The sequence below is a fragment of the Atractosteus spatula genome, chromosome 28, assembly GCF_055471065.1.
Source record: "Atractosteus spatula isolate fAtrSpa1 chromosome 28, fAtrSpa1.hap1, whole genome shotgun sequence".
Lineage (NCBI taxonomy): Eukaryota > Metazoa > Chordata > Actinopteri > Semionotiformes > Lepisosteidae > Atractosteus > Atractosteus spatula.
The window spans coordinates 6,376,539-6,401,219 of NC_142733.1; the positions used below are offsets into that span (position 1 = coordinate 6,376,539).

A 24,681-nucleotide genomic window follows, 5' to 3' on the forward strand; every position below is an offset into this window, starting at 1 on the left:
GACTGCCTCTAGTTTATATATATTATATATATAGCAAATATATAGGAACACAAGAATGGTGACCAACAAGAGGACACCACTCAGGTCAGGTCAGTGACCCAAGCACTTCATCTAGCCGTTTACCTAAGAGAATCCCGGATATCAGTTTCGACATCTTGGCTGGGTGCTTTATTGTAGACCTACAAACCCTCTAGTGCCTCTAGTTCTCTTGTTTAAACGCGCTTACTGTTAGTTTTTTCTTGCATCCTCTAGTTAGTGGTTCGCTGGTGACTGATCTTTATCCATTAGGTTGACTGTAATGCCTTTGATAATTCGATACTAAATTATTTGAAATCAGGTGCCCTGGTTGGTTCTACGTTCAGGGCCAAGAAGGAACCCGATTCCCCAGAAATCACTGAATTGAAATCAGGGCTACGTTATTAGTCAAGAACACCTGGGACTCCCCAAGCACTGGAGCACAACTGGCTCGAGAGCTGCTGGGGTAGGTGGGTGGGCTTGTTGGCCTGTTTCCACAGCTTGCCATGCTACAGTGAGCCCAGTGGCTTTCCAAACACCTGCGGGCGTTCAATGAGATCGGTGAAAGCTGTGCATTTCATCCAGTGTTTCCATTAATTGCTAACATCTAAACACCCATCAGCACCAGTTTGAAAAGCTAATTAATTAAATAAGACTGGAGATGCCAACCTGTCTTTCAGGCAAAAACAACACTAGTATGAAGGACTGTGATTACTCTAACATGAGCAAAAAGTAATCCTAAATGTTCTTAAATATTAAGTGACAAAGATCGGAAATCAAGAAAGTTTCTCACTAAGCCCACGTGTTTTTGCTATCTTTGAAGCTTTGTGGTGAAGGGAACAAGCAATTTCTTTTGACATCTCTCAGAAAGTCACACTCTTACTACAGGACAGGACTTATTTTTTTCTGTAGGCAACTGAGTGACCAAGCTCTGTGTGGTGAGAGTAAAAGGCATGAAGAAATGTCAAGCGCAGCTCCTTCTTGGAATTTGATTTTCATGATCTGGCATCTTGCATGACAGCTTGCAAGGTCAGGCTCACAAGTTTTTACACCCTCCAGTCTTTTCAAAACGCAATATTGGGTACTGTTCTCTGGTACGAGGAGTGCTAGTTGCGCAGAACAATGGAATTAAATATGGTAACTGAGCTCTTGTGGTGCCCAGCACAGCAACAACAGAAGCAGAAAAGCAGACCAGGGTTGTGTAACAGCAGAGCTCCAACAATCCCCCACATCCTGCCCCTGTACCGCAGGTTTAAGTTAAGAGTCCCAAATAAAATTGCTGATAATGTGAAAAAAACTATGACAATCTGTTTTCTTTTATCGTTACTAAATGAAAAAAAAAAAGTAGAACTGTATGCGTTCTATTAGTTTTTCCACTAACGAATGGAATGTTTCCACTCTGTGCTCTGCAAAAAAAAAAAACACAGAGCAGTCCGTCACTGTGAGGGACTGCGGTTTTTCCTAGTGGAAACACTGGTCCTCCATCTGGTGCTCAGTTCTGCTGTGTGACCCGTGGGGCTTGCAGTGGGGAAGGAAGTGTACGAGGGATGTGACCATGCATTGCACAGAACCATCACATCTCCAGCTGGCACCAGCGCTACAGCTGCCCGCCAAGTTCAGTAACTTCTCATTATCAAATAGGACGGTGTGGGGGATATTATAGCAGCATTTGAAAATCTTTTAAAAAATTATTTAACTGAATGCTGTACTAAGAAGCTTCTAATCATCTGTCTAAACGAAGCAACACATTAGGCTCAACACACTAAGGTTTCACTAGAGTATTCCTAGGGGGGTTTATTATTGAAGTTTTGAAGAAGTTTTTTTCCATCACCAAATAAAAACTCAGGTCATACGTTTATCTTAAGTTTATCAAGCGATCTTTTCCACTGTGAAAGGTTTAACCTTATGCCTAGTGAATACAGGGCACTAGAAAGACTTTGAACCTGATGGACCCCACCCTTTCGTACTTGAGCGCAGACGATCAATGCATCTGTTATTCGTCTTCTCTAGAGCAGCTACTCTAAATATCACTGTATGTGTAAAATGGTGAGAAGAAATAAAGGAGGTTGGCACTGAAATGAAGGCGTGGGAAAGTAACATTGGTCTTCGCTTATCTGAAAACGTGTTAACCACTCCGTCAATTAAGCTGTTATTTATACAAGTGTAATCATAGAATAGATTTGCATTTCACAGCAGAACTAATCAGGCAGGCAATCAGTTTCTCTCTTTCGGGCAAGTGCAAAGACGACAACCTCAGGATTTTTTTTTTTAACTACAAATTCTATGGATGTCAGATATCTGGATGAAATGGGAAATACTGACTTTATGTTCACCTTTAAGGCTCCACCTGGCTTGGAACATCATTATCGGTCTGACTTGTTATCTTGTCTACTCCACACCTCGCGATTTTTAATTTGTCCGATTCCGATCTCGTTTCCCAAGCCTGCTTGCACCCTATGGGTGACAGGACCTTCTCCCACTGCGCCCCAGAGCTCTGGAATTCTGTCCCCAAGTGTACCACAGTGTCACTTACCCTAATCTACACTCAAAACCTTCTTCAGAAGGGCTTTTATGCAATCAGTGTTTGTTTCTGCTCCTTCTATTGTCTACTAACATTTCCAATCATTTCTACTATATTTCTTCGTGCTAATTCTCTCTTCTCCTATTTTGGCTACTTTTTAACTGTGTTTTTTTGCTTTTCCTGTAAAGCACATTCAGCAGAAACTTTAAGGTACGACTAAATAATAATAATAATAATAATAATAATAATAATAATAATAATAAAGGTAGAGGTCTAAACCGCTTCACCACGATTGATTTCTCTTCAACAGGGTAGCAAAGGAAAAGCACAGAATGTCTCAGCATTCAAAAACATGGAAAGATTTAGTAAAATAAAAAAGGACACTCCTAAACACTATCAAACACTAAGAGATCACACCTTAAAAGGCTTAAACACAGATGAAGGACGAAAGACAAAATGGAAACAACATAGAAGCATAGCATACAAATCCTCTGGACAGCATCCACAGCAGAAATAAAGGGGACTAATGTATCATTGCAAGAAAACACCATTCTGCAAGTGCAAATGCAAGTTTGTGCTATGTGATTGCATCTCTCTCTGCAGTTCTCTCTGAATAACACAAGCTTATCTACGGTATATATAAACGATAGCTCTTTGACAACTTCTAAGGTAAGTAAAATAACTAGCTGCCAAAGAGCATGTTTAGTTCATGTTTCCTTTTTCAACAATGCACTACCTCTGTCGCACCGCAGAAGACCATAGTTCAGCAGGCAGCAAAAGAGTCACAGTGATGGAATGTTCCCAGCTTGTTCCCCATTACATTAAGTACTGAGGATTAGGGTAACCAATCACACACTTTCCTGCGCCCCCCAAAAAAACTCCAGATCTTGAGCTCTAGGTGATAAAAGTTTAGTTAATGCTGGGTAATCATAGTCTTGATATGTTCAGTGTGAACTGCTTTGAGAAGCAGTGAAATGTGGTGCACAAATAAAATGCATAAAGGGTCACATCTCCTTGGGCAATAAAACTGAATGCTGAACAGCTTCTGGCAATTACACACCATGACCACAGACACAATTGGAACATGTGTACAAGACATTTGTGTATGTAATTTATTTGTTCCTTTGTGTAGCTATCATTATGTGGTTGTTAGAATAAACCAGCTATGTCTGTAAGCAACGCTACCACCTTGAAGCCTGACTCTTGCCAGAGCAAGATTGGGCCTGGTCAGTACAATTTCTTACTGTACGTCTCCACATGAGCTGCTATGCAGAGATAATCTATCCAATTCATTCTTGAGGGCTAGAAAACCACCCAATATTTATTTTTACCCCAACAATGTACTTCATCATCCAAGTAAAAACACTACAGCTTATGATAATTACCTTAATTTACCCTAGTACAGCAGTTAACAAGGCAGACCACATATAGAAACTGCACCAAGAAACAGTGTAGTCTCCCACTATAATCTCACACAACACTATGAGGATAGCTTCTTCCATTGGTCTTTAAAGAGCACACATCTTCATAATGGCAATAAACAGCTACAAAATTGCATGGCAACATTTCACAAACCCGATGTGTGTAAAATCAAAGGATGGGTATACTCACTCCATATTCTAAAGATTTCGAATGCTCTTGCTAATGACTGTAAAAGACAAACGTATCATGCTTTTGGTAACATCTTCCTGAGGGCGGAGAAGTGTCGCTCTCAAAAATGAACACACTGGAAAAAAAAAATGCTGTCTTGCTTATAATAGCGCAGTACTTGACTGTTTTTCTGCCGAGAGGTTAAAAGGTGAAAAATGCACCACACTGGCACAGGTAACCAGAAGAGTTGAAAAGGTTGTGCCCTGATCTTGACCACACCATATTTGCCAAATTCAACTGATAGTGGTGCTGAGAAAGCCACAGTGCAGAACAAAATGCACAGCACTCAGAGGAAGTGGGTAAGGGTGGAGAAAACGCAATACATCCCAATATTAGAGCACACGAAACACCAACTCGACACCCACATGACTTCTGAAACCGAATAATCATTACCCTCAGAAATGCTGCCCATCTTCGGTTCAAAAGTTCTTGTTTTCTCAGGGGGACAGCAACAGAAAAACAATTTAGCTGGCGAGAAGCCGAGCCCTTGTTTATTCAAGAGCGCTATTAACTTAAGACATCGTGAGAATCTCATCAGAGCTTCCTGAGCTGAAACACCTCAGCTGAAAAAAAAAAACAACAAAATGCAGCACTGTGCTGTCAGGTTTCACAAGCAACAAAAGAGACTAGGTCCTTCCCAGAAATTCAGTTTGAATGGCAACAAACACTTTAGTATTTTTCTTAAAATATGTCACTGCAACCTCAAAATCAAATCTGCTATCATTTTAAAGCAGAGTTAACCCCACTGCCTGAGGCTTCACTTGGAAGAATCAAGACAAATGCATGATCTTTTTTAATATAGGGGCAGAGGGCCACATGTTACTGTCTGAATTAGGATTTACATTAGACCCTATGTTTGGCCTAGACTCCTCCAATAAAGGAGTTCTTTTTATCTTTTTTATAACAGAAATTTGAGCAATGCACTCAACGGATGAAAAAGCCACAGTGTGGAAACGGCAGTGGTAGAATCTTTCGAGATTAAGCCTGATGCAGAAATGCAATTGCAAGCACACAGCTCTGTTGGGCTGGATGGTCAGCCGAAATTTAAGATTAATTTATTTATTTGCACAAGGGTGCAATGGGCAGCGTGTCTCACCTAGATTTGAACCCGCAACCCTCCCATTACGAGTCCAGAATCTGACCACTACAACACACTGCTGCCCATAGCTCTCTTCATTGAGGGTTCTTATAGTACCTTCATGTGTTAAATGCTAACTGACGGCTGATTCTATTTTTAGATTACAAACCAAGTTCATTTGATTTCCTACTCCTTCGTACTCTTACAAATGAAAGGCTGAGCCAGTTACAAAGTCTGCTTCAGAGATTGTTTTTGTTTTTTCCTAGACTAAGTGGTACCGCTGTTTGGCAATCGTTGGTTTCATATAACATTTTGGCTTCCGCCAACCTATTCATTTTGTGCAAGAAGTTCAAATTACATTGTGCGCTGGCAAGACAGGCCTCGACTGTAATGTCATTTCTCTATCTAGTCTACATGTTAAAAGGGATAAGCACAACACAGCACATCAGGAAACACTAACAAAAAACACTTACAATTCAGCAAATACTTGCTGGGATAGTCAGACAAACATTAACAAGTAATAGGTTTATTCCATGCTGGAAAAAAAGAAGAAAGAGAACAACGTTTCGGCCGTGGAGCCTTCTTCAGGTGTCAGGTGTTGAACCTATTACTTGTTCCTTTGCAGCCTACGCATGCTGACGCAGCTACCCACCCAAACATTAACATGTTCAATTATAGGTGGTATAATTCTCATGTGTGTTTATGAAGGTCCCCAAGCTAACACAAGTGAAAGCCAGGTGTTAATGGACAGGTACAGCACTTTCAGAGTCCTAAAAGCCAGCAAATGCATTGCAGGCAGCAGAGTTAATTTAGCTAACAAGTGTGATTAGTATAGCTAGTGAAGCTAAACCAGAGTCTTCATTCTCTTGTCAGTGCAATGCAAAGTACTTACTCTGGACCACTCTGTAAGCAACTACAACAAACATCAGAATTAAGGAATTTAGAAATCAAATATGGAAAGTTTTTTTAACAAATACCAAGATACCGTTGGAGGCCAGGGACTCATTTTAGCTTGCAGATCAAATAGATCTGAGACAGCTGGTGCACATCCCCGCTATATTTTGCAACACACACACGTAGTAAAAAATAACAACATCAGAAATCAAATACAGGATATGTATACTAGCCTGAGAAAGAGATGAAAGGTGCAGCAACAGCATAAAATGAAAAGCAACCGCAAGTCTCATGTCTGAAAATTTGAGCCAAACCCTTCCTTTGTGTCCCCTGACTGGAAGGCTTGGTGAAATTCTCACTATACAGTCCACAAGGTGAAAAGGATGCTACACGCTAAATCAACGTGGCTTCCCACGAAACGAGGGGAATTCACAACAGGTTTCAAGTAAATGTCACATAAAAAACAAAATGCCCAATTTGTAAGACTTACTTATACTCACCCTTGCCACCCCCACCCCCCAAAAAAACAGGGGATTACAAGTACCAAATCATGATCTCATTAGACACCGATAACAATTTGCTAGAAGGACAGCTAAAAAGTGCTTTTTTTTGTCTGACTTCATGAGTGTAAGGAAACTAAATTAACAGTTTTTATAACCTTTAAGCATTTAGAGATGCACACAAATTGTGAAAATTACAGACATCCCAAAACAAACCGATCCATTTAAATGGTAAAAAAGTGCAGAAATGCTGACTATATATTACAATAGCATGCACGCTGGGGACGAACAGATTCAATTTCTATCCATGTGTGGGCAGAGTGACCTTTCCTCTGATTGTACATGCTGGTGTGGTGTTTACTTACCACTACAAGTAAAACTTACCGCTGGGTGGCTTAGGTCTCGGGGGTACATTTTTCTTGGGTGGCAGTGCTGGGGTATCCTGCTTTCCTCTGAAGGGATCATCGGAGAACCCCTGCCCCAACCCACCCCAAGAAAGAAATACATTTTCATGCGAGATGTCTAACTGAGAAGGCAACAAAACTAATTACCGCACAGTCAGACCTTCAAAACGGCTCTCCGTGCAAACACAGACATGTGCTTCTCGCATTCAGAAACTGTATCGTCACGTCTTACTGGAGATAAAAGAGGAGTGATCCAAATTCAAAACTCAGAAGTAAAAAGCCCCACCCGAAGAAGCCGAAAACAAACCACCATTCATTTCTAAAACAGAACACTGCTTGTTAAACACTAGATTTCCACCCTTTGACTTTATCTTAGTGAGGGTTACCACTGGGGTTCGAATGAAAACACCAGATTGCAGGTGTGGTCCTCCTCCATTGCAGTTCGAAACCTCTGTGCGCAGCTAAAGCCAATATCACTTGCTCATGTGCTATTCTCTCAAAACCATGTAGTCTCATTAAAATCCAACTGCTATAATTGAATCATCAGACCACGGCTCACCCCATTAAAGCACAGTTTAGCACGTAAAGGATTTGCCTGAGGATTCCTTTGAGCAGAACACAGGTGACTTTGAGGGCTACTGCTTATCTAGTAGGAAATACATTGCCCACTTATGTTGGTATTTTGAAAGATATAAAAAAACACTCCCCACTGATGCAAAAATGCCAGTAGTAACCCAGATTTCAAAACCTAGATCAAGGTATCACAAAGAGCACAAACTCCGCAAAACTGTTAAGACAGCAGCAATAAAGTGACAGTTCTGCGTAGAAAAAGATTATTGAAGAAGCTGATCTTGATGTTAATAATCAGATGAGCAAACAGAGAAAGCAATATCTCCAATAAAAAAATCTGGTTATGTGTAGAGATCAGCACTCAGTTTGTTGATGCCTGTATTCGATTGAGATATTTTTCTAAATGGCTATTATAATAGTTTATTTTTTCACTTATAAACTCACAAGCTCATGTTTTAGGATGCAGTTTAGTCCCTAGAGTAACAGCAAGAGTTTTTCACCTCTGAAATGAGAGGTGCACTCTTGCATTTAAGAAATGGTCATTTTAAATCAATTTGGTGGATCTTGACAAGGTACTTAATATTACACTTTATATATATATATGAACCATTTAACACTCCTGCAGAAAGTTGTCAAAAATGTTTTTGGATGTTGTCCAAAATGTTACGGCATAGTCAGAGATTTATTTACATAAGCATGAATGGGACATCTGTGAACGTGAATCTCCACATAAAGCTGAATATAAGTTTTCCAAAACCACAAACAGTGACATACGATGATGATTTGCATCTTGGGGGGGAAAAAAGAGGCAAAAACTGGCTTTTCTGGGAGATTGTTCATGTGATATTTTTGTGGCATGACCGTTCTAGAGATACGCAAGGGCAACTTGCCTTGGACATTTGGCTGAAGTCTGCAAACCCACCACTGCTTCCAAAAGAGCTGCTTCCAAAAGGGTCTAGTGTTCCAAAGAGATCTGTGGAAAAAAAAACCCAACATAAAACAAGAACAAAAGACTTCCAACTAGAAAGTAAGTGTGGCTCCTTTTCTTTTTGATGACGACAGAGACCATCAGAAGTTACATTCATTTTTGGTTCTTAAGTGTCTGTTACTGCGCAGAATTCTAAGGAGGTACAACAAGCAAGAGAGTCTTAAGTATGAACTGTTTACTTAAGCACAACCCTTAGAACTTATACAGGCAGGCAACTGGAGAAAGCATGCCAAACCTTAATAAACTTGAAATAAATTGTCTATACAGTCTTGTATGTAGGCACCAGCAATCACAGTCTGTGGTGTTTTTGTTTCTCTGACGTCTGCAGCTGTGATTGACAAGTCAAAGGGGTTAAAAGTTAGCAATTTCAAACAGTGTAATGGCACAAGCAGCCGTTTTCTATGAAATGTTTGTACAACTATATGGGGAAAAAAAAGGCATTTATTGTAACACAGTCCATTTGTAAGAAAGAGAATGGGTGCCTGAAAAACTACACAAAAAAAAGTATAAAGTGACTTCTTTTGGTGTTATTTATGAAAGGGGAACGTAAACAAGACTTTAGAACACTGGCTAACCCACAGTCACAGGGAACACAGCTGGTCTTGTGTTCTAACTAGGTATGAAATTTCAGTGTTGCATGAAGCAATGTGTTTCCTATGAACTAAAGTAATTTCCTGGAAAATAAAACTATCCCAGCTCAGCAAGAGTGAATAAACACTAGATTGAGAATAGCTTTTACACTAAGTGATTCTACTGTTCAAATTACATTTCTGCTGCCAGGTCCACAGTTAAACATCATTTTCTATATTTGGTCACAATGTCCTGCTTGTTTTTACCACAGCTGTTTGTAGACAACGATATTTTCATGGCATAGACCTGCTTATTCATACATATAATTCATATATACTAGGAAAATGTCCACAAGAACACAGGAAAAAAAAATATCGCAATCCCCCACCAAACGTGAAGTAAATGAACAACTCGGTCAGGCATGCAGCTCTGAGTGAGGAATGTAAGTGAAGCTGTAAATCCTCCTGGATAAGGAACAGTCCTTTTTGACTCTCTGCTCATAAAACTAAGCGTTCGGAATGATTTCTGCTCCAAGGTTTGAACATGGGAAAACCCAGCATGAATGAAGAACAAAACTTAAATCTAAAATTTTGCGACCTGTTTCCTTTGAGCAGCTCAATCACATAATACATTCATGCTGTTGTCATAGAAAAAAACCTTCTATGAAGTTCCACCAGCATGTCTGATCGCTACTTGCGTCGCAATGAAAAACGTGCGGGATTTTAGAACGGTGTACCTTTTATAACAGTATCTTATCACTTGGCGTTCACACACCCACCCTTCACCACGAAAGATTGCTTAACCCACAGATTCCATATAGCTCTTGGTGTAGTGTGAGAATGCTTATATTGACTACATTGTGAGATTCACACTGTATGACAATGAGACCACAAACAGGCTATAAATGATAGAGGCACAATTGAACAATGAAAAGAAAAGCACAAAAACAGTCAGCTTGGAAATACCATGCCTTCCGGCAAGCATCTAAACGTCACACAAAATACAATGCCTCATACGACAAGGCAGAACAAGCCACCTTAATTTTTATCCACCCAGCATCTCACAACTGAAGCTAAGCAGATGTGAGCCTGGCCAGTACCTGGATGGGAGATCTCCTGGGAAAAACTAAAGTGGCTGTTGGAAGAGGCGTTAGTGGGGCCAACAGGGGGCGCTCTCCCTGCGGTCTGTGACAGGGACACACCTTAAAAAAACCTATACCTTAAAAAAAGATGTCATCCTTGGATTGAGATGTAAAACTGAGGTCCCGACTCTCTGGGGTCATTAAAAAATCTCAGGGCGTTTCTTGAAAAGAGTAGGGGTGTAACGCCAATGTCCTGGTCAAACTTTCCCATTGGCCTTTACCAGTCATGGCCCAATAATCCCCATTACTTCATCACTCTGCTCTCCTCCCCACTGATGCGAGGCGAGAGCACTGGAGCACTCTGGCTGCTGTCGCATCATCCAGGTGGGGGCTACACACTGGCAGCGGTGGAGGGGAGTCCCCGAGGCCTGTAAATTGCTTTGAGTGGAGTGTCCAGAAAAGCGCTACATAAGGATATAATTATTAGATAAAAGATGATTTTTACCTGATCCTTTTGGCTTTGGGCTTGTAGAAGCAAAAGGGTCACCGCTGGCAAAAAGGCCGGGCTAGAAAGTAAAAAACAGACATTTCAACACTTTGGAAACTATCTGCCATGTTTACTGCTTCGAAGTACAATTGGATCACAGTATTTTATGGTTAACAGCCTCATAGAGGCAATTAAATACAACTTATCCAGTGTGGAGGATGGGGTAAGTCTTAAAGATTTAACTGAGTGACACAGCAGTGAAGAGAAGAGATGACTTCCTGAAGAGAGGCTGGAGCACACCCCCCGTTAGACCACCAAAAAATTAGGGAGATCCCTCGTTACCTTTGAAGGAAGTGTAGCACTTTTACTGAAGGGGTCGGAGGTCGTAAAAGGGTCCGACTTGGCGGTTTTCTTGAAGAAATCGTCAGATGACGTACTCTTGAAGGGGTCGCTCTCTTTGAAAGGGTCTCCCCCAAAAGGATCTGAGCAGAGAAAGCAGCAGTTTATTGGCGCCAGCAGCAATTTTTATCTTTAAGACAGAAAACAACACCTATTCCAGACGAGAAGGGGGATCAACACTAAGGTTTTAGCCCATAGAAGGGCTTTCATGTTCAGCATTGAGGACACACAATTGACCTGATCATGAAGATGTCTTTCTTGGTTAAAATTAAAATAAAATGCTGCTTGTCAACACAGTCAATCAGTAAAAATCTTGATCAACTTATTAATCTTAACACCCAAAGCTTCTTGTCAAAGGTGCAATACAGCAGTTCCTGTAAAAGAGGCATCCTATTGTGTGTCTGTCTTCATATGCCGAGTCAATTTTTAATAACATATCAAATTCTAAGGGTCATCTGAAGACTTTTTTTTTTTTGCTTTTAAACACGGATGCTTTCTAGACCCCTTTAAGTAAATGGTAAACACAACTGACTTGCTGGCCTTCCTATCACTTGTGCAGACGAAACCCCCTTGGTTAATATAGGCACGGTTTAAGAATACGCGGCTTGTAGAGAAATCCAACAACACAGAGGGAGCATCTGATTTTACAGCGTACAGACAGTCATTATTGAGCAAGTGGAGTATAGTGCTGGGACACACTGGAAATGCTTAAGATCCAATTTAGAAAGCCAGTCGATTTTGCAACAGCAATTAGCTAATGATCTTGGATCTCACAAACTGTACAGCTTACCCCCCAAACCCCTGGCGGGGAACTGAATAACAAACTAATGCCCCTCTTAAGTCCCCACTATTTTAATGAAGTCTTACTGCAGTAAGTATTCGTATTTGTTATCTTTTAAAAAACATTAACTCTCAATACCTGTGGCAACAGGCGGCTGCTTTGCAAAGGGATCGTTTTGGAAGGGGTCACCTAACGAAGAAAAGCGAAGTCGGGGGGGGGGAAATATCAGTTACTTTTTCAGGCCAGCTGGATCTTGGGATGGGATGGGAGTGTCAGATATTGCACTATAAATGAATTAAAGCATGCTTCAATGTGAAATGTTCAAGATCTCATTCCAGTAGGCTAGCTAACCTAAAGCTTAAAAACACATTCCGTAATGTAAAAGGTAACAAAATATATTTTTTTTAAGTACAGGAGATGGAAAAATTTAACAGATCATCAGGAAAATTCCTAGGGCACATTTGACTGTATATCTGAAGCAAACTGGGAAGAGCACGGAAGAGGGAGGGATGCTACTTTATTGGGAACTGGGCTGTAATGCTTTCATCCACCTCAACACAACTGCTAGTCACAGCGCTACCACAGCAGCAACCTGCCTCCGAGCGCCCCAGAGAAGTCCGGCAGCGGTTAAAAAGCCAGCTGGGCGGAGCCGGTTTCACGGAATGGCCCGTTTCGTGCAAGCGGATGAAAGCACACAAGGGGTCGCCGAGGTCTGGAGCTTAGGGAACATGGAAAATCCCGAAGTGCGCGCAAGACTGAGGAGGGAGGCGAGGTGCAACTCAGCAGGCTAGGAGGGCAGCAGCAGCAGCAGCAGCAGCTAGGACTGGAGTGAGCAATGACATCAAGGGCCAGAGTGAGGGGGGGAGGGCAGGAAACTCGGGGAGAAGGCAGGAGGGGGACAGCTTGAAAAAAAAAAAAAAGAGGATGACGACCTGTAAGTGAGTGGGAGGCCGGGCAGGACGCTGGAAAGTCTCCCCCTGGAGGGCACGGAGGATCCCTGCAGCTGCTGTGCTGTGGTTAGTAAAGCGTACTTACTGCCTTTAAAAGGATCTGCACCTTTAAAAGGGTCTGTTTTGAAAGGGTCCTCAGATTGGAAGGGGTCAGCCTGCAGCTCCTGGGCATTGCTGTTGAACGCCGACGTCTTCGCTTTAAAAGGATCCTCCTGCAAAACAAAGGGTTTTCATCTGAGTCCCGTCTTCATTGCGTTTACCCAGCAGATAAATTAAAAATAAGTCTTTGGTGACGTCTTTGGTGTAAAAAAAGAGTATTTTACATCAACCTTGACTCATCTGAATTAGATCAAAGCTAAAAAGAAGCTTGTGACCAAATGTTGTATTTCCTTCCTTCTATGTTTGCAACCTGCATTCTGTTATTTTTACAAAATGAAGAAGCCTTCACAGTTTTCCACTATGTTCTTTGATCTCTGTGGGCAGAAGCAATGAGATTGCAGTAGGAACAACCCAAAAGGGAAAGGCTGCAAAATGAAAAAGATTCATGATTAATGTCGGAAATGGTAGCTCATTCTTGCAATAAGAGCAAAGCAAGTGCTCTTTCACATGCAATTCTCATCTATTTAAAGTTCAAATCATCCTTGGCAGCTTTTGCAAGGTACTGCACACCAAACACCAAGCAGTAAACCCCCCTTTAAGAAAAATTGTTACAGTTCACCCTGTCATTTGAGTGGAATACCCTATTTGAGTAAACTACCCCTTCAGACTTCTGTCTTCAGATTCTGTGCCGAGTGAAGTGGGTTAAAAAGATGGCCAAACCGTATTACTAGGAAAGAAAAAGACAACAGCTTCTGCATCTGTGCCATAATGCAACATAAACCAAACACGAAGAGGATTGGGCTGTGGTGATGACAACACACAGCTCCACAGAAGACGTTACCAAACATGTTTTTAACACTGCCTTCGACACGAATATGCAGGACAAAAAAGGTACTTGCGCCCGCACTGTAAGTAATATTCACAGGATTATCGAGAACACTGCTGTGTAAATGTCCGGCAAGTCAGGACAAAAGTTACTTGCGTCTGCACTGCAAGTCCAATCCACAGGATTACACAGAACACAGCAGTGTAAATGTCCTGCTCCACCCCATCAGACGATACAGACTCGCCTGGGGGCCGCACGCTCACCATGGCACCGAAGCCTCCGTTCTCCTTCTCCAGGAAGCCCTCGCTCATGTCTGCCAGGTTCGTCATGCTCCCGCCGTGGGTCCCGTTAAGGGCGTTGTTGTACTGCTCGATACTCTTCGTCATCTCCTGCTGGCTGTCCTGGATCTGGGACAGCTTACTCCGGGCCTAAAAACGGCAACAGCGGGGAACATTTCAGGGTGCAAGCCAAGACGTGGGGGGGGGGGGGGAGCGGTGCAAACAGTGGAACGAGAGATTTCTGGGAAAACGACGCCAATTCCAAAAGGAGGAAACTCTGAAGACTGGGGTAGCAAGGTGACGGCGAGGACGGTATTTGAGCAGTGTCCAGCAGTGTGCTCACTACTCCATAACTTGAGCCGGTTTAAAACGAATTTGACTTGAATTACTGTATTTTTACTCTATATAGAGATTGCAGGTGTGAGCAATTAAAACTTCAAATTTAAAATCTCAAGCCCAGAGGTGGCCAGCCATGAGCCAGGAGAGCTATAATCCAGCATGTTTAAGTCACCGTTTAGTCTTGTAGTTGGAATGGGTATTCATTTATAAACACTTGACCGAGTTACAGGTTTCATAAGAAGGGGGATATCTCAGCCTCTCCCCGTGACTCATAACCACACACTGGCACTGATTTTCTCCCTCTTAGCCTTGTCCCTTAGTGGTCACTCAGCGGCCATGGGACACTCTTGGCCAAAGGACAGCAAATGCCTCTATACCTTTCACTTTTAAATGCATACCTTGACCTCCGACCTTAACTACAGTGGGAAGTGATGAAGGGGGGAACTGTGGGAGCTGTAGTTTTTCCCCACCCTGACTCAAGACACACCTCTGTCCCTCACGGCTTCAGAAAGAGAATGAAACCTCACTTGGGCAGGACTAAAATTTATCAGCACGTATATCTTGTCTTTTCATAGCATCGGGGCTCTTCATTTAGCTTGCAAAGCTTCCGACACAGGCTTTCCTAGCACCGAACAGAAAAATAACCGCAGAGACATGTCATTGCACTGGTGTGCAGCACAAGCGGAAAGCTTAAAAAATGTGCTGAACAGCACAGACTAGATGCTTTCCTTTAGCTTGTAATCTCTTACCCAGCTTTGGTCACAGCAATGTGAGCTTCTGCAATGCAACATATACCTTGGCATTCCACAGCTCAGTCTACTGCCCGTGCTCGGTATGCTTTGTGTGCCGGCTCAGCTTCTAAACTAAGTACTGGCATGGATGGATCAGATCCAAGCGCCGATTTGGCTGCACAGAAGGGCTTAAAATTGATCAGGAGGTCGCTGGGCCCGATGAGAAACGCGGAGGTTGTGCTGTGAAATCTCTCAAAGGAAACTGACACACCCTGCCCACTGCGAGAGAAGCAAACCAGGGGTTAACTGCGATGCCGAGAATGTCATCTCGTCATGCTGGTGGGGAGCTGATCTGCAGAAAGGGGACTGGCACTACTGTAATCGGTTTTTTTTTTAATTAAATGATGTTGTTTTTTTAGTGCCACCACTAGTTTTGGACTATATCACAGAACTGGCTTTATCACAAAACCCTTACATGTTTTCCCAATGCCATTCCGTTTTGATATTTAGATCAAATCAGTTACTCGAAAAAAAAAAAAACCTTAGAAATTCTATTCAAATTCACAGAATGTACAGCAAGTCCAATCCACAGAGAGAGGAGCACATGCTGGACAGTGATGAGCCATTTTTCATTTCACAGCTGTTCTTCTTCACATCCTTGAAGAAGGAAGCGAAACCTGTGATGCAAACAGCTCACAGTGTGTACACCAGTTTTCTCTGCACTTTCTTTTAAGTTAGGTTGCCCTCTAACGACAGTTAGAGCTATTACAAAACCATTCTTTTTATGTTAGGTTGCCCTCTGAAGACAGCTAGTGTTACTACAAAATCATTCCAAGAGAAGATGTATCTTCTTTCTAAAAGAGAAACCAGTATTTATTAGATTTAGGCAAAAACACTACTTAATTCAAAATGTAGTATGGACCAGCTCTTTATATTTACTGGCATTTTCAATAAATTAAACCTTTTTTTTCCCCCCTGTGTTGAATAAAAGTGTCTGTTCTGGAGTTAAGGCTACAGAGCCACACCTTTTGATTATGTGAAACGTTAAGTTGCATGGTGGTGGGATGTTTGCAATGTTCTGGGATCTGATCTAAGGAACCACAATTATCAAAGGCACCGACAAAGATAACCTGATGGACCTCTTCAGAATGAGCAATGAAACATGAACCAGAGGACACAACTGAAAGGTCCTTATTTGAAAGCGAGAAGAGGTAGCTCTTTAAGGAAAGGGTCATGGGGTTATGGAACAAGCACCCTGACACCCTGGTTTAATTCTAGAAACACCAGAGATCCTTGGATAGCTACTGATTACAAAAAGGCTAAAGGGTTAAACTGTTACTGTCTAGTAACTGAACATGGACCAGCTTAAAAAGGCCGGAGTGGTGGCACTGTGGCTAAGGATCTGCGCCTGTGGCTGGACAGTTGCCGGTACAAATCCCACAGCCGGCAGAGGAATCCTACTCCGTTGGGCCCCTGAGCAAGGCCCTTAACCCCAACTGCTCCAGGGGCGCTGTATAAATGGCTGACCCTGTGCTCTGACCCCAAGCTTCTCTCACCCCGCCTGTGTGTCTCATGGAGAGCAAGCTGGGGTATGCGAAAAGACAAGTTCCTAATGCAAGAAATTGTATATGGCCAATAAAGTGATCTTAAGTATGAAAAATTACAAATGAGAGGAGGTAATTTAAAAACGGAGTAAACAAGTTTGTCCAAAGCGGACCAAAGGGTTTTTCTACAAGTAACCGACACTTAAGGTGAGTACAAGATGAGTAATAATGTCAGTTCCTAGTGAGCTTCCTAGAACACATTTTTGAGTTTCACTAACACAGCACAATCAACCTCAAGACCAGAAAACAAGTTCAGCTCTTTCAAAGGTCTTTTCATGCTTTCTATAGCACATGAGGGCTGCACCGATTTGCTTTCTTGACTCTTCATAAACATCTCTCTTCTTGTTTTTTTAAATCTTATCTTGATTTCAGGGCATCCTGTGTTAGTGAGGCTGCATACCTGGCATTCATTATACAAAACCACGCTGCTCACACTTCTATTGTAGCTTGGGGTGGGGTTCATCTGTGAACCACAAACGGTAATGACCTTTTCTAAACCCAAGAAGAGAATCTGAACTGATTTGGGGCATTAATGCTTGTTATGGCTGCAAAATATTTGAACAAAACCATGCATGTCAGCTGCAAACCTGTGCAACATTCCTATATTTCAGACAATTAAGAATCTCCACCAAGTTAGGCAGGAAACATATTGCTGACACATTTTTAAAAAAAGTGTCTTCAAGCAACAGCCTGATATACAGATCAAAGTGAAAGCTTATTACATCCTCTTCTGTCAGAAGCATGCATGTGAACACAAACAGAGTGCAAGGAAATGAAATTTCAATTAAACCTGTTCCCATGTCCTGCAATGGAAAAGAAAAGCTACAGGCTCAGAGCAAAACAGAAGAGAACCAGGAATATGGATGTACAGGATCAAAGTTGGAAGTACACCTTCAGTCTAGGAAATTCTTGCAGCGCACAATGCGGAATCATCAGTGCAATACTGATTACTGCAGTCTTACTCTGAATAACTCAAATCCTTATCAGCACACAGAAACACAAACACAAAAGCAGGGAAGAACCCATGACCAGCCAGGTTGCAGAATAAGTCTCATTATCCTGGTAGTCTGTGGCTGGCCTGTCTGCACTGATTTACCTGGTTGATCTCCTCTTGTGTGGACTTGAGTGATTTGATGATGGTCTCCAGCTGCACCTTCCCAGCCTGGATACTCTGCTCCAGCTGCGTCTCCTCTTGCTGCAGCCGGTTCAGGTCTGTCTTGGCCCGGCTCAGCTCCTCCTCCTGGCTCTTCAAGTCGGATTCCTGGGAGTGGATCTGCGTTTGCAACGAGGAAATCTAGAGCACAATAACGCGAGAAAGGTTACAACAAAAGGAGGCTGTGCAGTCCATCACGCTTGCGAGCAGATTACAGATCTGGGACCTTGTCTAGCCATTCCATGAAGGATCCTAAGGCTCAGGCATTTACAGTCCCAAACACACCTCCTCTTAAAAAGTGGGTAAAGGACCAACATGAAAGGATAAGCAAAGTGCAGGTAATGATGTGAAACAAGAGCACTATTCACACTAAATCAGAACTACTCAATAGGTCCGTTTAGAAGCCTATAAGCCTGCAATAACTTCAGCTCTTCATTTACGCTTTGTAGTTGCATTATGTTAAATCATTTAAATTTACACCTTTTCATCAACTTTAATTGAATGTTTATAATACACATTTACTCAAATATAGATATCATAAAAGCAAATTAGTCAAACTAATACTGACAAGAGTCTAACTGGTCTATTGCAGCTCTCACCATTTGGGTCTCTTCCTGGCACTTTTGCCTGACGTCGTTCAGCATGTCCTCCAGCTTGGCTTTCTGTTGGTCCATCTCCTCCAGCCGGTCCTGAGCATCCTGCTTCTGAGATTCAAGTTTTTGCAAACTGCAGGTCTCCCGGTCCAGATCGTTCTGCATTTCCTGAAAAGACAAATGAAAACACCGTACCCCAGTGAGTTTTTTTTTTCCCACTTCAACTGATCACAGTTGCTGAGAATAATGTGTTAACTGTAAACTTCAAACAAGCATATAAAGAAAATCCGACAAACACTTAAGAGTAATAACAGGTGCTTCGTAGCCCATGTAGAGACATAAGGGCAGGTCCCTCCTAAATCCAATTCATCAAGGTAACAGACCAGCATGCTGTGCAGGCCTTAAATCACAAACAGCACAAAGAATGAGGAAGAGGATATTAAGGCTTAACTGGACATCTCCCCCACTACCCTACTAGTGGGGGGAAATGAAATGGATGAATTCGATGAAACAGTCAGAGAACAGCCGGACCAATTCAACCCTGCAGGTATGAAGCTGCTGATGATTCACAATGATTTACCAACAAAACTTTCTGGACTGTTGCCCTTCGGACAGGGAATGCTGTGCTATGGGCACCAATCCCTGCAGGGGTGTGCATTTCTCTATTACAGGGGAGGGGAATTTCAGTTAGCTGGGTCTTTAAAAGAAAGGTTTACCAATAAGCAGTAAATATTCCTGATGCATAACCTCAGTAAAACGGCCAGTTTTAAAAAACCTTGCTCATCTCACTCTTGCAAAGCTACTGATTTAATTTTGTCATCTTACAGAAGGACAAAGTTTACAATGAGAGGAGGCCATGCTGCCCATGTCAGTGAACAGCTTACTGAGGCAAAGATCTCCTTCAGCCGTTTCTGGAAGGAAGCCAGGGTTTGAGTTTGGTTGCTCGGTTCTGCCGATTCCAATCGATTCCCATCGACCATTGTAGAACAAATAGGGATGACTGTCTCCATATGCTCAATGGGAAACACTCTACTATGAACAATTCTGCTTGTGCATTTTTATTCTTGTCTCCCTGTGAATTCTGAAGTGAATCAGACAGTGTAGCTGCGATCCCTGGGAAGTAGCAATAAAAACAAAAATTAACTTCAGCCATTTTCCTCACCTGGACCTCATTCGTTTTCTGTCTGATAGCGTCCTCTTTGTCCCTGATGTCTTGTTCCAGCACATACTTCTCCCTGCATATAACAAATGAACAAAATGAAGTCAGAAACGACATACACTACCTTCTACCCAACCCCAAGAAACCTTCCCCAATTTAATCAAGAACAGCATTTCAATTTTTAGATCGACGATCATACTGTGACAACCCGGAGGAGGCATTACCTGAGAGTATTCCAGTGTGTAAAAGCAAGTGCGCTATGGCAGCACAGAGAGAAAGTGATGAAAACAAGAGACAGGTTGATAAAATACACACGGAAAAGGAAAGGGAAATGTTTTATTGTCATTTCAGCAGAAGACAACCATTAGACTTAGAAATCAATATAGAGAGCAGTGTGTCCATATGATATTTAAAACCAGGAAAATTCACTTGTACCCTTTTCTCCCTTTGAAGTGTGCATTTTATGACCAATATGTTCCCACAATATGCAATCTACTACCCTACTGTAAGATGGCCTTAGCAATTGTACTAACTGCACTGCACCACAGTGACACCTACTGACTGTGTCTCTAATGACAGCACGAACAGAGGCCAAATCATCTGAAATCTGCCTGGCTGCTTCAAATTGTTTAACAGAGGAAAACATGACCAAAACACACAAAAAAGAGACCGAAGGGCACTGATCAATCTTCAGTCCAGTTTGTCTTACGGGGGAGCCAAACTGGAACTGGGGAGAAAACTCTGCATTTCTGCAGTCACTCTACATAAATAAGTACTCTACATTTTTCATCCAGTCCGAGATGCCATGCTGAACAGCTGCTTCTTTCACTGAGTATCAGGCAGTCTGAATTCATTTGAGCTCATTGTCAAGTGCATTTAGAGCCTGACTTAAAGCTGATAAACTGCAGATCAAACCTTGTAGAGGGAAAACGCCAATGTGTTTTTCTCTGTTATCTTGTAAAATGCATTTCCATTTCACTCTTTCACGTCTTTTGTGTTTAAAATCATTCTCATAATAAAGGCTACAATGAATTTTCATTCAAGGAAAATGCCCCGTGTGAATCGATGTTTTCTCCCTTACAAACTGTATTTTGAAAGTACAATTACAGAATAAGATAAAACGATGACTGTGCCTATTTTTTAACAGGAATGTTACTTTTAAGAGTGGCTGTACAAAGACCTCTTAACCAAACCTGAAAAAATGACAAAATGAAAAACTCCCTTAAGTCTTCCAAACTTTTAATTAGTTGAAGATCAAACTTATAATTAGTTCCTCTTTAAGTGTTCAATAAGTGTTGAATTGGGTAGAAATATTAGGAGTCTTAATATTGCAACGCAGCTGTGATTTTGCAATATTTTCTCCGTAACATTCTAGAGAACATGATAGGCCCGCAGAATTTTTCAAGCAAAAGAAAATGTTAACATAATACAAATTAAAAAGACTACTGGTATTTCAGACAGATAAACAGCTTGTTCTTCCCTGATTGGAAAGGCTAGACCTTTCAACATAAAACTGATGAAAAAGTTTTACAGCTCATGTCATGTCAGACCATGTCAAATAAAACAGATCTTACCATTACCACATACCATTCTGTTACTACAGACGTTTGAACATTTGTACAGATTTAATAAACCATAAAAACAGTCTTAAAATATAAACAGTCTAAATCACTTAATAAATACCCCCCAGATATTCTTGTTTCAAAGCCTTGTCAGAACATCAAGTTATGAGCGCTAAACTATTTCTAATGACAATGAAAACTATGGCCCTATATTGTGTTTTGAAATTGCAGTTCAATCATTACTTTTTCTAAGACATTTTTTAATAACTTCCAAAGGAAACACTTGTTATATTACAAGCTCAGCATCATACAAAGAACTACAACCGTGCTGTTTATCCATGCACAACTGCAAGGCATTCCGACAGTATGATCTCTCTAGAAAAAAAAAAACCTGTAGTGGAACCACAGTATGTACTGGTCTTATTCTTGACAATTGCCTGGCCAAGGGCAGAGAATTACCCTGCATAACCAACATGCTCCCAGAAATAAGCATTCCACGCATGTCAACAGGCCAAGCCTCATTGTACTGTACAAGTCTTCACATATAATCATAGCGTCTTGTCCACAGCAGGCCACAGAGGTTTTAAGTGATGTGTTTAGCAAAAAACAGTAAGTGTATTCAAATTTAATTTAAAAATCTAGTCCACACTCACAGATTCACATTTCTACAATTCCACAGAATTTGATATGTTTGGGGATAGTATTCACATTATTAATTCAACATAAATCTTTTCTACTCTCTAGGATAAACGTGTTTTCAGTATGCAAGTTAAGTCAACAGAAACCAGAGACCGAATACACAAATGCCTCTATCTGCAGTTGAACATGCAGATATTCATATTGAGGGATAAGCTCCTATGCATCTCAAGATTAACATCAAAAGACCAATCAGAGGCCTACGATTTCCAGAGATTACATTTCTCCGTTCTCACACAGGCAGCACGAGCTGTACTACACTGCAATCCATCCCACCTCAAGCATGAACTTCCCTGGAAAGGGACAGTGTAGGGTAGCCAATCAAACCTCACGTACATGTCATACCGGAGATGGGATGAAACCAGAGCCAACACAGAAATAAAAATGTATGCGAACCTCACACGGACAGCTGCCCCCAACTGGAACTGAACCCAGGACAGTAGAGCTAACCATCCCTGCCACTGTTCCAATCCAAAATGAGGGTGCTGAGCAATAGGAGACTATTGTCTCTGCCTCTTTTGTGGGGAAATCTATACTCTGAATATCTACCATACCCCCCTGACTAAATTATTAGGTATAGTACAGAAAAAAAAACAAGTTACTGCAGTCAAATATCTTCCCCCAACACGTACCAATTCCCAAAGAAATGACACAAAACCTGTAAAAGAGAGATCTGGTGAAAGAATGGAAACATCTCATTTCACAAGTTTGTCAGGGGAGTAAATGAAAGAAATCCGCCTGTGTGAAATCTCATGACATTCTCATTCCAGCTTCGGAAAGACGAAGAGGCAAGCATCGTGACCCTAACCCAAGACATACTGCACTACTGGGAGGCACGGCTTGCTCTTGAACGGAAGACCTCGTACGTTCGAATTACCTCTGCAGCTGTGCGATTTCTTGACTGATATCGTCCAGTTCTTTAATTCCAGTGAATTCCCCAGAGCCGACAGAGCTCGTGCTGTCCTGTGAAAAGACGAGAGGGGGTCGCAGTCAGCGGGTCAGCCCACTGCAGGAGTCCGTCACACACCGCCCGGAGCAGCACAGCACAGAGCAGGCGCAGTACCACACACTGACACTCCAACACAGGGAACAGGAAGAGCAGGCCAAGAGGAGGGGGAGTAATGCCACAGCACCAGCGTTCTCTCTCACTGTTTTTAATTTCACCTCACGGGAGAAAAAAAAAAAGGAACATCAAAGCACCGTTCACAGCATCGAGTGTTTTACAAATGCTTTTCCACCTCCGAGACTTACAACACGCGTCTTTTTTGCGAACCATCAAAAGCATTTGTGCACAATAATTACATACCCAGAACTCGAACATTATTGCCTGTTTAACAGAGGTTTGCAATAGCAACATCAGCAGCATTAAAAATAAAATAAAATGAAAAAAAGAAATGTGTAAGTTGAAAGTGTATGCACTAAGATACACACTGCCTTTAAATGCATTGCTCACTGCAGCTCTGTGCATTGGTTTGCCATTCTATTGCTACGCTCAAGAAAACACTGGAGGACCTTTAACAAGACTGTACAGGAGCAGCAGCTACAACCACAAGGTATTCCATATGGATGTTGCAAAGAAATCCATTTGAAATCTGTGCTGTGATTAAAGCTTAACACAAAAAGCACTATAACCACTATACTGAATTTAAACTGCCAACAGGTGGCACTATATGCCCAAAAGATTGCAGTTTATTCAAATATCCTTAATTCCTGAATTGCGAAAATAAGCAATAATATTATGTTTAAGGTTACGAAATGCATTGGAACAGAGTGCAAAAATACATCCATATGAATCCTGTACTTTATCATTCATCTAATGCTTTCAAAATATATATTATTTGAATCTTAGGTTGAAAAATAGACTTTAACAAGGTGGTGCTACATAGCTCTGATTTTTGAATCACCATTGCTTGCCCTTACATGAAGAGTTTTCACTGCTACTTTCCGCAACCTAAGAGGGTGAGTTCTTGTTTAGAAATAGCTCCGACACAAATAAAACTAACAATTCCTATGAGAAAAATAATAATCATTGTTTTAAGAAGGAACAGGAATGCTTAGAAGGAAGGAACAATCCTCCACACACACACAATGCAAACATCCAGAAGAAAAACATCACAGACAATTATAGCAGACGGACTTAAACGGGGACCCCGCGTGAAAGAAGTGAGATCTCTCTCTCTCTGGCACTCAAAGATAATTGTATACAATCCTGTTAACACTGCACAAGCCTACAACCAAAAGCCACCTTCATAACACTTCCAAGAATCTTCCAATTATGAGCCCATCAGTCTGAAAACTACTCTAACTACTCTAAACGTCAACTAAAATAACTCACAAATTTAATGGACATCCAACAACCTACAGGTCCAGCAATTTGTGAACCTGCATTGAGTGCTGGTTCAAATTACACAAAATGCTCGGTATGCCATTAAGTAATCATCAACAAACATGAACCAGCTGCAGATCAGTTGAGAAACAGAACAAGAGCTCTTACTACTTACTCTACCTGTGCTTGAATAGGCCGAAGTGTTAACACGAGCATGAACATTGCTTCTCGTAGGTATAAAAACAGAGTAATAAAGAAAAAAAAGGTGAAGGGAAATGCTTAAGGGCCTGCTTTTAATCATGCAAAAAAATTACCTGCAGACTGCTTAGGAATAGAGACAAATACAGACATGCTTTCATTAGGAGAAATTAAGCGGGAACTCAAGGCAGTGCTTCAGCAAAAGCAATTTGTACTCTTTCACAATGGG

The 24,681-nt window shown here is 41.6% G+C and overlaps 1 protein-coding gene across 10 annotated transcripts in view; it reads right to left on the reverse strand.

Annotated features, from left to right (window-relative positions):
• eps15l1a (epidermal growth factor receptor pathway substrate 15-like 1a) overlaps positions 1-24,681 on the reverse strand; it is a 48,206-nt gene that overhangs the window by 9,666 nt on the left and 13,859 nt on the right. For 2 of the 10 annotated variants that reach the window (XM_088907459.1, XM_088907457.1), the window contains 12 exons: positions 22,806-22,891; positions 19,674-19,746; positions 18,518-18,679; positions 17,862-18,059; positions 14,077-14,241; positions 12,995-13,100; positions 12,077-12,127; positions 11,101-11,240; positions 10,777-10,837; positions 8,523-8,605; positions 7,043-7,133; positions 6,157-6,177 (listed from right to left, as the gene is read on the reverse strand). In XM_088907459.1, the coding sequence (XP_088763585.1) occupies positions 6,157-6,177; positions 7,043-7,133; positions 8,523-8,605; positions 10,777-10,837; positions 11,101-11,240; positions 12,077-12,127; positions 12,995-13,100; positions 14,077-14,241; positions 17,862-18,059; positions 18,518-18,679; positions 19,674-19,746; positions 22,806-22,891 (1,237 nt within the window). Of the gene's footprint in view, positions 1-6,156; positions 6,178-7,042; positions 7,134-8,522; positions 8,606-10,776; positions 10,838-11,100; positions 11,241-12,076; positions 12,128-12,973; positions 13,101-14,076; positions 14,242-17,861; positions 18,060-18,517; positions 18,680-19,673; positions 19,747-22,805; positions 22,892-23,234; positions 23,256-24,681 lie in introns of all 10 variants that reach the window. The other 8 variants (XM_088907461.1, XM_088907464.1, XM_088907463.1 and 5 more) reach the window with 5 other exon arrangements.